Below are 13,241 nucleotides of genomic sequence, written 5' to 3'. Positions count from 1 at the left end.
CACATATGCAGAAATAACTTACTTAGATACCAGCACTGATGCAGCATCTCGAGATTTGTCACTCACTCTGAGAAAGGACTGCAGCAAAAATAATAAGTCATAATGGCACATAGGTAATGTTAAATAAAATTTTTAAATATTTACATATACAGTATGATTCGCAAAACTGACAAATTATTAATAAAAAATAATGATAAACTATTTTGACTCATTGACATACAATACAGATGTTGAAGTCTAAGAGCGGTCTGTGTTTGTGGGTGTTACCTTGGCCACAGCCAGAATACGATCCATGATGGGCTCTCTGTTCAGCCCGGGGTCAGTGGACAGGTGGCCGTCCAGACGGGACAAGTCAAAGGGAATGAGACACGTCATGGAGAGCCAGAGGAGGAGTATGTAGCGTGTTTCCCAGGTCTAATACAGAAACATACAGTCACTAACTAGATGATTTTGTGCTCTTGGGAAGGGTAAATTACAAATAACACAAGGACGCTATTCTTCCAGACATGACATATGGTGCCCCACTGCAACTAGTTACTACCTGAAGTAGTGAACTGCTACACAATGGCAAATGGCAATATTGAATCCGTGAGTGAATTTATTTAAATTCTGAATAGATTAGAAAGTGCACAAAAATCACTCCCTTTATAATCACTAAGAAGCTGAAAACTGAACAATAAACCTTTTATTCACATCTAGGGCTGGACGAAATGGCCAACATTGATATCACGATATATTTCTTAATTTCGGTTGATTCGATATAATTCCGATATTGATATGAACACTATTAAAAAAAGCCTCATAAAAACTGCCAAGAATGCCCACAACAGATGTCTGTACCTACCAACTTATGAAAAATGAATTTGCCAAGGCTATGAACTCCTCCTATAAAACTATATAATATTTTAGGCGGCGGAAAAAACAGCACAAATAAATTAATGTTCACCTTTTATTTGTATTTAGCCTTCATACAAACAAGAAATGTGAAATCACTGTCAAATAAACATCTCAGACTCACCTTATTAATATATCTTTAACTTCAAACTATAGGCTAACATACACTACCAGTCAAAGGTTTTTGAACAGTAAGATTTTAGTTTTTTAAAGAATTTTCTTCTGCTCACCAAGCCTGCATTTATTTGATCCAAAATACAGCAAAAACAGTAACATTTTGAAATACTTACCATTTAAAATAACTGTTTTCTATTTGAAAATATTTTAAAATGCAAGTTATTCCTGTGATTTCAAAGCTGAATTTTTAGCATCATTACTCCAGTCACATTATCCTTCAGAAATCATTCTAATATTCTGATTTGCTGCTCAAAAAACATTTATTATTATGTTGAAAACAGCGGAGTAGAATTTGATTCTCTGTCAGTAGGACGCGCTTTGAGAGCGGTAGAACCAGCGGTTTCTCCAGTAATGGCTGTAATCTAAGCAGCTTAGCTCGTGAACGCTACTTTATCAGAAAAAATGAAAATGCCATCAAAACTATTCTGAAGACAGTATGTTCCCTTCAGAGATACATTCATATAAATCACCCGCTTTTTGAAACCTGCAGTGCTCATATTTATTCAACGAAGTCAAACGCCACAAATAAATCAATGTATGGGAAACACTGGTAATGTATATCGAAATATCGGAAATGTGTTTAAAAATCATATCACCGTTATTGAAAAAAATGATATCGCGATACATATTGATATTGAATTACTGTCCAGCCCTATTCACATCACATCTACACTTTGTTTGTTATAATATGAGGATTTGGGAGCTTGCATAAGTCAGCACTGAACAAAACTCCAGCATTTTGAATGAAGAGAGATTCTGGTCAAATTAAAAACTGTTCAATCAATCAACAAATATGTCTGTGACGTTGCTCAATGCTGCAAAAACACATTGTATATAGAAACCTTTGACCAGTGGATGAAAGCCCTACCTGCAGGGATTGGTTACATGTTTGTGACTGTAGGAAACTCTATTTTTGAGACTGCCTGCAGTTTTAAAAAGACTGCAGACACTGCAGTTTTAAAAAGAAATACTCAGCAGTGGTGTTGACTGATGAATTTGCACATGGTTATTATTAAATGGACACCATAGGGGGTCTTTAACTAACATTTTAAGTGAAATTTAGGGAGAAATCCATTAAAAAAAATAGCCTATATGAGCTGATTTCTGTAACAACACTACACGTTAATTAATTTAGCTTGCATGATTATGTGTTCCACTGCGGGGCTCATTACAGAGCCTATGATAAGTTATGAAACTGAGGGACTAACTCACCTCAGTGTCTTTTTGGTCCTGTCTGCATAAAAGGTCCAGAACTGGCTGAACATCTGACACCTCGTGGGGGAACAGCTGCATGAAGATCTTGTAGCCTCTGACCTGTGGAAGCACCAGGAATCACAAAATCAGACAGAAACACACAAATCACTATATCGTGACTTCAAATAGAGGTTATCAGTCAAACGTAGAGAGCCGTGCACCGCCTTGCCTTTGAGATGATGTAGAGGAATTTGAAACAGAGATGGACCAGAAGAGGTGGAGACTTCTCATTGCGGATCATCTCCAAGAGCATGTTCAGCATCCACTCTGCACAAAAACAAATACAGCATTACTGACAGTGTTCAATCACAGAGCACATTCATCACATTCACGACTTCAACTTACCTAAGTGAGGATCCAGAAGATGTGGCTGTTCCTGGTAGTGATCCATGATAACTGAAAGAGTTACCCAAAGCACAGCTTGACATTTTATACATGTCATCTTATATATAACACCAACAAAAAAAAAAACACAGACAGACAGACAGCTAAAGAGACAGACAGACAGACAGACCTTAGATAGATAGACAGACAGACAGACAGACAGACAGATAGACCTTAGATAGATAGATAGACAGACAGACAGACAGACAGACAGATAGCTAAAGAGACAGACAGATAGACCTTAGATAGATAGACAGACAGACAGACAGATAGATAGATAGACAGACAGACAGATAAATAAACAGACATATAGACAGACAGATAGGCCTAAACAGACAGACAGATAGATAGACAGCTAGAGACAGACAGACAGACATATAGACAGACAGATAGATAGATAGAAAGACAGACTGACAGATAAATAGACAAATTAATAGACAGATAAACAGACAGACAGACATATAGATAGACCTAAACAGACAGACAGGCAGACAGACAGACAGATAGATAGATAAATAAAGAGACAGATGGACCTATCCATCTTTCCCTACTGTCTATCACAGTGACCCTCAGCCTTGTGTGTTTATGTGTTAAACACTGTGGTATGAAACGTTCACACAATAAGTTCTTATTTGTTACACTGTTTATTTAAGTTTATATTGTTATAATGTTTTTATTCTATTATTTTGATCTCATTGTTATTATATTTCTCCACATATATTTCAAGCTTTGGCAATATGGTATTTTTTACAGTCATGCCAATAAAGCAATATTGAATGAATGAATGATAGACAGACAGACAGACAGATAGACAGACAGAATCATATACATGAGAGGCGGTCTTACCCAGAAACCTCTCGATGGTGGCCTCTCTGCTGACCGTGTCGTGATGAATGTCCGGCAGGCTGCTGAGGAGAGCTCGAGTCTCCTCGCCTTCACTGAACTCGGACAGCACACACGCCTGCACCACCAGCTCTGGCTCCTCTCCATTACCGTTACACACACCCTCCATCACCGACATCAGCCGTCTCTGGTATGTCAGCGATGTCTCTGGCTGATCAGATGAAAAGTGCGCTAAACGTGCGTGTGTTTGTTTGGAGAAGATCTGACCGAGTCCCGCTGAAGCCGCTGCCGCTCACAATGACGCACTCATTTCTCTTCAAACTCCAGCTCCGGTCACTCTACTCTTCGCAGCACACTGGAAAACATACATTAAAAGCAACTCGCTGTCTTCTTCAAGAGATTGACAAACCGTCTTACATATGACATAATCTGAAAACACCTTAGTGAAAGAAGTGTAATGCATCCCGCGTGTTATTATGATCGCGCCCCTCCTGTCTGTCACGCACGGTAACGGCAAGCCGAGAGGATCAAAAGAAATCAAACACGCGTTTCCACTTCAAGTTAAGAGTCTTTACAACCTGAAAGAAATGTTGCAACGGATCTCGTAAATGTTTTAAAGCTTATATTCCCTTTCATACATTTTTTTTTTTACCACCATATCGTAGTTAATATATACTATAAAGAACAATAACTAAAAGAGCCTACCATTAAAAAGGCATCAATACACTCATTGACGAAGATCTATCTATCTATCTATCTATCTATCTATCTATCTATTCAATTCAACATTGCTTTTTTGGCATGACTGTAAAAAATACCATATTGCCAAAGCTTGAAATATAGGCCTATGTGGAGAAATATAATAACAATGAGATCAAAATAATAGAATAAAAACATTATAACAATATAAACTTAAATAAACAGTGTAACAAATAAAAACTTATTGTGTGAACATTTCATACCACAGTGTTTAACACATAAACACACAAGGCTGAGGGTCACTGTGGTAGTCAGTAGGGAAACACTGAGGTCAGACATAATACACATATTACACACATTATGTACATTCACCTGCTGTCTCTCAGGCTGTGGCACGTCCACACACACACACACACACACACACATTCACCTGCTGTCTCTCAGGCTGTGGCACATCCACACGTATCTCGCAGCCAGTGCTACTGTCTGTCCCTCTCCTAGTACTATCTTTATTTGTTCTGTTTCACTAATGGCTGTAAAGTTCTTTATTAAGTTGGTGAGTTTGTTGAAGTAGAGGTTTCTTATGGATATGTATTTATGACAGTGAAGGAGGAAGTGCGTCTCTGTCTCGATCTCTCCTGTCTCACAGTGAGCACACACCCTTTGCTCTCTGGGTAACCAGCTCTTTCTGTGTCTGCCGGTCTCGATGGCTAGTCTGTGTTCACTGAGCCTGTACTTGGTCAGGATCTGTCTCTGCTTTGTGTCTCTGACACTCTGGAGATAATCTTCCAATTCATAATTTGATTTTATGGTCCGATATAGTTGTAATTTACTTTGTGTTTTAGTCTCTAGATCCCAATGTCTCAGATATGTATTTTTAGATTGTTTGATAATTTGATTTATTCTGATGTTTGGGTGAGAAGCAGTGCTGGTCTGAGATTGGTTAGTGTTAGTAGAGTTAGTCAGGTTAGTAAGTCTCAGAACCAGCTGACTGAGTGGACTCTTTTCGGGGTTCAGTTCTTGGGTTTGTATTGCTTTAAAATGTAGCGATTCTGTGGGACTTGATTTTAGATGCATCCAGAATTTGAGGGATCTTTTTTGTATATTTATAATCAATGGGAATCGGCCTAATACTGCCCTACATGCATTATTGGGTGTTCTCCTTTGTAATTTTAGAATAATTTTGCAGACATCTGTGTGTAGGGCTTCTGTTGGATGTCTGTCCCATAGCTCTGATCACTGAGTGGACCCCAAACCTCACTTCCATACAGCGCTATGGGTCGAATCACACCATCAAAGATTTTACACCAAATTGGAAGCGGTATTTCAATATTTTGGAATTCTTTCTTGATTGCGTATAGAGCTCTTCGAGCTTTATTTTTGAGAGCATTCACTGCCATACTGAAACTCCCCGACGCGGTGATGATCAGGCCGAGGTAAGTGTACTGCATCGTGTGTTCTAGGGCGGTGCTGTGATTTGGAAGGAAGCCAGTCTGACTAGGACTCAGGACACTGTGTTCGTTAAGGAAGTTTACCATTCTATGGTTTAAAATACTGCTGAATAACTTCCCCAGATTTGCTCACACAAATGCCTCTGAAATTATTAGGGTCCAATTTGTCTCCACTCTTGTAAATTGGGGTAATAAGTCCTTGGCTCCTGAACTAAGTACAAGGTTGAATAATTTGAGCACAGCTGACTGAAGCTCAGGTGTGCTGTGTTTCAGCATTTCACCTAGAATGTTGTCAGGACAACAAGCTTTCTTACATTTTTGGCTTTTGAGTTTGTTTGTCAAGTATTTATATGTGACTGGGAAGTCAAGTGGATTTTGATTATTTTTAATTGTGTCTTCATAGGTTTGCAGATTTTGTTTGATCAGATTATAATTGTCATCGAGTTGTTTTGGTGGGATTACTTCATACAAATTTTCAAAATGTTTTGTCCAAATGTTTCCATCTTGTATTGGCAAGTTATTCCACACATCCCAGAACTGATTATGATTTATTGAATGTCTATTTCTTGTAAACTTTTGGTCAGATGGTGTTGCTTTATTTGTGTCTTTGTATTGTTTTAGTTTTAGTTAACAGTATTCAGTTCTTATGTTGGTGTTGTATGGTTCTTTATGTTTCAGACTTGATAATTTTCTAAGTTGTTTTCTTAATGTTTTGCAGTCTGAGTCAAACCATTTTTCATCTTTTGTTTTTTTTCTTAGTGTATTTTTGCCTTTCTTTTTCAATTAACTTATATATGCTGCTTTTTTAAATATGTAATTGATTTCCTTTGTAGCCAAATTAACACCATCTTTAGTTGTTTCACATTTTTTATTCATAAATATAGTGATTAGATTCTTCAGAATTCAGGGCAAAGATCTGTCTATAAATACAAAATATAATATAATAAATAATATAAATATCTGCCTATCTATCTATCCATCCATACCCATTTTCAAAAACAAAACTTAGTATCTGGCTTAGTGACTGGTAATGGAGGTAATGAGCATTAACCACTAAATAAAATCAATAACACACCAACACAAAGTTCTTTTAAAGTTTTATTTCAATGTCCAAACATCCTTTATGTATCTGCAAGCTGAAAGTTTACAGTGCTACAAGCGCAGTAGCTCTTTTAATAAGATGTTTCAAATCAACAGCCCATTAATAATAATTAGTAAGACTGTAGTGAAATGCAGCTTATCATATGATGCTACTTAGTGCACACATTTTAAATCAAGTCTTGTAAATGAGGATCTCTTCAAGAGCATATTCATGTAATCAAGTTAAAGCGCAATTCACAAGGGAATGATCTATTTTAACCAATTTGTTAACTGGCCATTGTTTGGAAGCATAAATTCACAGCTTTATCCTTTAAAATATATATATATAATATATAAGACGTTTTTAATCTGTGTAAATTACTTTAAGACTTTCATCTTGTCGGTGCATTTCCATTAGACTGGTAAAGCAGGATTAAGTTCACTTGGTCATGCACTTGGTCATATATTTTAATACATCAGGGTGCATCTACTTTGTTAGATCCTTCATGATCCGTAGAGAAGAACCCCTGTAGCCACCACCAAAATGATTCCAGTGGTTCAGATAATGGAACAGCTGGTATAGTTGTTGCCTCTTTGCAAAGCCAGCGGCCTTGGGGATCTTCTCATGGTAAGCATTGTAAAACGAACCCCCAAAACCACCAAACATACCAGCTATAGCCAGCTCGAACTCTGAATGGCCATAATACGATGCTGGGTCAAAGATGATGGGACCGTCAGAACATTCAGCCACATTTCCTCCCCAGAGATCTCCATGCAGCAGAGCTGGAACCACCTCCGTGTCTGTAAACAGCTGAGGGATCTTCAGCTAAACAAAGAGATTGTCTGAAATACATATGCAGCACTGTATGTGGGCTTAGAGACTGCATCGTTAGCTTGTCATGAAATAAAATTGATAGTTCACCCAAAAATGAAAATTCTGTCATTATTTACTCAAGAAATAGAAGAAAAGCCAGTAATTAAAGTTTGGAATGACATGAGGGGGAGTAAATGATAACAGACTTTTCATTTCTGTGTGATCGGTCCCTTAAATTTATTCAATGAACGACAAGCTAATGAATTTTTTTTCATAGTTTTATGACCAAGTCTTGTGTTATAATTAAAATAATAATAATAATAAAGCTTTATAATACATTTCCTTTTTTTTTGTTCTTGTCAATGGATAACGTAGATTTTCTGTTTTCCTCTGAATATTTTTAGCAAGCTTTGGATAAACATTATGGATAAATATCAAATTGTGAATTTATTTTGTGTACTTTTACACTTCATTTCATATAAGCCAATTTTTTTTTTGAATAACTTGCGCTAATGAATTATTCCCAATAAAACCCAATTTTGTAAATGCACTACAAAAGTCAATATTTAGATTTCATGTTGCCTTAAAGCATTAATATAATCTTTGTTATAACATTACTGTATATTAATGTTTAAAAGAATATATGTCTTTACTCCATCTGAAAACTAGAGACAGTATCTTTTTGCATTTGAGTGTTATTATGCTGAAGCAAAAAAATTCGAGCAGTTTGGTTTACTTGGAGTTTGGCCCACAATTCCCTGGCTTCTCTGTCTCCATACGACTGTTCCACCAAGCTGAGCTGGTGCTGCAGTCTTTGCTGAGCGAAAAAGGACACCCAATCATCCTGCCAATCATTTACCTGAAAACCAAAGGAGAGATAAAAACCTCTTGTACATTTAAATATGAACCACCCCAATTGTTTTTATGATCAGACACCCTAGTAATGCTGACCTGAGGGATATAACCACAGCAGGTAGCCACGTGAAACCCAAACTTGTTGGTTATTTGAACTTCAGATGTTCCTGATCCTTTTCCTTTGTAAACACAGAAACTCTAATAAATAATAATGTAATCAAAAAGTCTCCATCAATGCAATATCTATAAAGAACATTACCGACAGTCTGCTGTTCCTTGTTTTCTTTCTCTATCTGTCTTTTGTTGTAAAGATGTAGGTCAGCTAGTTGTTCCCCCAGTTTTGATGAGTATCTACATAAACATTAAATATGATAAAAAGAGCACATGCCAAAATGCTAATGGAACATTGACCAAATTCTCACTCCTGTTATGATGGGTTCACATGATTTTGAGTCATACTTATTTAAGCTCCTCATATCCACGTGTTCCATTACGAGAAGAGCTCCACTTCTCTCAAGGTCCAAGACTTTCACAGGCCTGGGTACTTTCACTGTGTTTGTACACAGGATCGCTTCCAAGCTCGCCATCTCTCCATCAAACATCCTCCTAGCCTACAGAGAGAGAGAGATTAGAGAAAAAATAAAATAATAAATAATAAGTCAATGATTTGTACTTTCAAATAGTTAGAATGACAGATTGATACTTTGATTATCAACTGATAATGCATATTACAATAATATACAAGTATATGATATAATGCTCAACAAATCATTAATTTATGCACTTTCAAGTAATATATAGAAAGTGGCATTGCATAATGTGCAACAGATCATTACACTTTCAACCAGTAAATAAATCCAGACTTGGTGAGCATAGAGACTTCTTTCAAAAATATTGGAAAACCAATTATTCCAAACTTTTGTGGAGTGTGTACTTTACTATACCAAATTATTACTCCAAATAGCACTGCAAGTGTGCAAATCAAAAGCAACGCGTTAAGTTCAAGTGTATATGTGCTCACCTCATTCTTGTGGTTGATCTTGACGAACACCCTGCCAGTGTCAGTGTCAAAGCTCTGGCCTTCACTGATGCATCCTCCTCCTGAATGACCAGTGCTCTTCAGAAGAGAAGTGCCCAGCTCCCTCTTCAGCAGCGCCTCCATCTCACTGCACATGCTCGTACAACCATAAAATCGACACAAAACCAATGCGTTTCTGCAAGACCGGTTTATATTGCGACCCTACTTACAAGTGCTGAGTAAAAGTCCCTGGATGTTTACACGCGCTAGTATAACAACACAGGCGTGCAGGATTACTGTTGCTCAACGACATGTCAAAATAAAAGTCTGTGTTTTCGCGCTGGATGACAAATGAAAAATGTTTGTGCTCGTGTTCGAGTTAGTCATGGGTCCGTGTCCTAGGCCTAATGCTCCCCTGTTGTCTTTTCTGTAGATTCTGCATTGTCCTAATATAGTGGTACAATACAATAGGTCTAAATAATAAGTCTCATTTTGCCTTTCATGGCAAAATGTGCAATAACCTTATATTTATTTGTTACCACCTCCATCCCATATCCCTGCATCTCATTCTATTACTCCATTACTTCTATCATCTATAGCACAACTGTACATACAATTTATTTATTTTTCAATCTTTGTATATTTATATTTACATATGTGTATTTTTTATTCTCATATTATTTTTATTGTCTGTGTGTTGTTGTCTCTGTGTACTGGAAGCTTATGTCACTAAAACAAATTCATTGTATGCGCAAGCATACTTAGCAATAAAGCTCTTTCTGATTCTGATTTCAGATGAATCTCTTTTTCTGGGATTCTGCGGTGGTTATTCAATTACTCAACTAAATTGTAAAATTTAAATATTTTTAAAAATAGTTTATTTAGTATTTTACATTAATGACACTTTTTTTTTAATTACCAAATGTTTTATTTTCTATAATATATCTAAATATGTTACAGTTTAAAAGTAGGCCTAAATCTTCCCACGATCTTACATATACACAAGAAATGTTTTTTTTTGTTTTAAATATAGTCCTATGTAAGGGATAATAAATGGCTCCACTTCGGTGGTTCTTTGCCGCCATGTCACGCATTTAAAACACTTTTATGCACAGCAAGACGTTGATTATCCTGCTTATTCCATGGTCATTTGTCAAGTTATCTAAGTTAAAACTAGTATTGCTCTTTGCAGCGCAATATTTGGCCGAATGGTAATATTTGGCCGTCAGTTATGGCACGTTAGCGCTAGCATTCTACCTGTTTCAAATCAGACACAGAGATGAAATAGTGCAGTAAGATCACATTTATTTGAATGAATTATAGCATTTATTTCAATGAATTGTCGATCGATCGATCGAGAGAGAGATAGATTACAGATGACAGATATGTGTGCATTAGGCCTTGCGTGCCGCGTCTGCACATCTCTCAAACAATTAATTACTTCAAAAACAGCGATTTTACCACCTCATTGCTGATAATGTAGCGATCTAGTATCTAGGCCAGTGGTTCTCAAACTTTTTATACCGAGTACCACCTCAGAAAATGTTTGTCTCTCAAAGTACCACCATGATGACCAACATTAAAATACAGTGTAGTAGTCCTAACTATTCAACTCTGCACAGTTCAAAAAGGAGGCAGTTTTATTCTTAATAAGAATAATTATTGTTGTCAGTCACTTTAACATTATAAATACACAGTTTGAACAATTAACGCTGCACTGCGCTTACATACAGGTAAATACAAACTTAATAATGATTTAATTAAAATGTGTTGTACCTAAAAAATTTAAATGCATTGTGTTTTAACATTAATTTATATTTAAAATAGTGATTCCTCTGAGTACCACTAGAGGGAGCCTGAGTTCTCATACCACACTTTGAGAACCATTGATCTAGATGCTATTTTATTCATGGAAATCTGGCTGTGGCTGTCCCTCAGGAGTTGGCAGGCTGCTATAAATCTTGCTGCTATATTTGCACATTCAGATTTTTCACCAAGAATGAAGGAGAGTTTTTCAGTTGGGGTGCAATTATTAAATTGGGGAAGTATTTTGTTTGTTTTGGGATAGCAGTGGTTTCTGATGTTTTGGTATTTTGGGCATTCTGTGAGGAAGTGCAGCTCTGTTTCGATCTATCCCAGACTGCAGTGGGAGCAGGATCTCTCCTCACAGTTGAGCCATATCTGTCTGTGCCGTCCCGTCTCTACGGCCAGACTGTGATCACTGAGTCTGTACATCGTCAATGTTTTCCTGAGTTTCACATCAGTCACTGTGCTCAGGTGGCTTGCCATGGTGTACTCTAGATTTAGTGCCGAATAACATTCTAATTTGTGTTGGTTTTTGATGGTGTTTGTCCAATGGGTGTCGTACTTGTGTTTCTCTGTGTTGATGATTTGTGTGGGCCGAATGGTTGAGAGTGTGTGCGAGTCCTGAGGCTGGCTGATCTCGGTCAGTCTCAGCACCAGCTGAAGGAGGGGGCTCTTTGTGAGCTTCAGCTCTTGGTGTTTTAGGGCTTTATAATAGTATGTGCTGGGGTCGCTTGTCTTTAAGTGTTTCCAGAATTTCAGAGCTCTTTTTTGAATGTTTAGAAGGAGAGGGTCTTGGCCTAATTGTGCCCTGCATCCATTGTTTGGTGTTTTTCTTTGGACTTTGAGTGTTCTTTTACAGAAATCTACATGTAGAGTTTCAATCGGATGTTTTTCCCAATTTACAAAGTCAAATTTTATAGATGGACCCCACACCTCACCGCCATATAATGCAATTGGTTCAATTGCTGCTTTGAAAAGTTTGAGCCAGATTTGGACTGGAATGCCAATTTTAATTGACCTTTTTATGGCATAGAAAGCCCTTTGAGCTTTCTCTTTGAGCTCATTCACAGCCAAAGTAAAGTTACCTGTTGAGGTGATTTTTAGGCCGAAGTAAGTGTATGTTTATGTGGGTTCAATGGTTCTGTGTGATAGTGTGAATGTGTGTGTTAGTCCCTGAGGTCTAGAGCATTTCTGGAAGATCATGACTTTAGTTTTTTGGGGGTTGACCGTCAGGGCCCAGGTCTGAGAGAAATACTCCAGCAGATTCAGGCTGTCCTGAAGCCCCTCTTTAGTGGGCGACACAAGAACCAGGTCGTCTGCGTAAAGAAGACACTTAATTTCTGTGTCATGTAGAGTGAGACCTTGAGTAGGAGAGTGCTTTGATTTATGTAAATGTTGAAGAGGGTGGGGCTTAAGCTGCATCCCTGTCTCACTCCACGCCTTTGAAGAAAAAATTCTGTTCTTTTGTTTCCAATTTTAACAGCACATTGACTGGTTGTGTACATTGATTTGATCAAATCAGAATTTCCCCCCTACCACTGTCAGTTAGTTTCAGATATAATCCATCATGCCAGATTGAGTCAAATGCTTTCTTGAAATCTATGAAACAAGCAAAACATTTTCTTTTGTTTTGATGTACATATTTATGAATTAGTGTTTGTAGGGTAAAAATGTGATCAGAAGTTCGACATTTTGGGAGGAATCCAATTTGACATATACTCAAGGCATCGTGTTTCATAAGGAAGTCTAACAGTCTTGTGTTTAAGATGTTACAGAAAACCTTCCCCAGGTTACAGTTCACGCAGATGCCTCGGTAGTTGTTGGGGTCTAGTTTATCTCCGTTCTTGTAAATGGGGCTGATGAGGCCCTGGTTCCAGATCTCAGGGAAGAACCCTGCACACAGAACATCACTGAAGAGTTTCAGGATGGCCAGTTTGAAGCCTTGCTCTGTGTGTTTCAGCATCTC

The 13,241-nt window shown here is 37.5% G+C and overlaps 2 protein-coding genes across 2 annotated transcripts in view; both read right to left on the bottom strand.

Annotated features, from left to right (window-relative positions):
• tbcd (tubulin folding cofactor D) overlaps positions 1-4,079 on the bottom strand; it is a 39,810-nt gene extending 35,731 nt beyond the window's left edge. Inside the window, exons 1-6 of the mRNA XM_058770208.1 lie at positions 3,556-4,079; positions 2,671-2,721; positions 2,495-2,592; positions 2,284-2,385; positions 268-414; positions 23-78 (exon numbers count right to left, since the gene is read on the bottom strand). Of these exons, the coding sequence (XP_058626191.1) occupies positions 23-78; positions 268-414; positions 2,284-2,385; positions 2,495-2,592; positions 2,671-2,721; positions 3,556-3,730 (629 nt within the window). The 5' untranslated portion in view covers positions 3,731-4,079. The remainder of the gene's footprint in view (positions 1-22; positions 79-267; positions 415-2,283; positions 2,386-2,494; positions 2,593-2,670; positions 2,722-3,555) is intronic.
• Positions 4,080-6,786: 2,707 nt separating this feature from the next.
• Positions 6,787-9,941, bottom strand: fn3krp (fructosamine 3 kinase related protein). Its single transcript, XM_058770235.1, has 6 exons — positions 9,473-9,941; positions 8,911-9,062; positions 8,711-8,802; positions 8,548-8,630; positions 8,333-8,455; positions 6,787-7,608 (listed from the first exon to the last, which is right to left on the bottom strand). Exons 1-6 carry the CDS (start codon positions 9,623-9,625, stop codon positions 7,270-7,272), a joined length of 942 nt encoding a protein of 313 aa, XP_058626218.1. The 5' UTR covers positions 9,626-9,941; the 3' UTR covers positions 6,787-7,269.
• Positions 9,942-13,241: the final 3,300 nt, after the last annotated feature.

Source organism: Onychostoma macrolepis, chromosome 03 (assembly GCF_012432095.1).
Source record: "Onychostoma macrolepis isolate SWU-2019 chromosome 03, ASM1243209v1, whole genome shotgun sequence".
Lineage (NCBI taxonomy): Eukaryota > Metazoa > Chordata > Actinopteri > Cypriniformes > Cyprinidae > Onychostoma > Onychostoma macrolepis.
This window is presented reverse-complemented; position numbering and strand designations above follow the sequence as displayed.

Bases quoted from the DNA above. Each gene is read 5' to 3' on its own strand.
- fn3krp (XM_058770235.1), bottom strand. From the start codon at position 9,625: ATGTGCAGTGAGATGGAGGCGCTGCTGAAGAGGGAGCTGGGCACTTCT. The intron at 8,803-8,910 runs GTATGACTCAAA...ATGTTTATGTAG, and splicing joins GATATGAGGAGCTTAAATAA to ATACTCATCAAAACTGGGGG. The intron at 8,631-8,710 runs GTAATGTTCTTT...GTGTTTACAAAG, and splicing joins CAAGGAACAGCAGACTGTCG to GAAAAGGATCAGGAACATCT.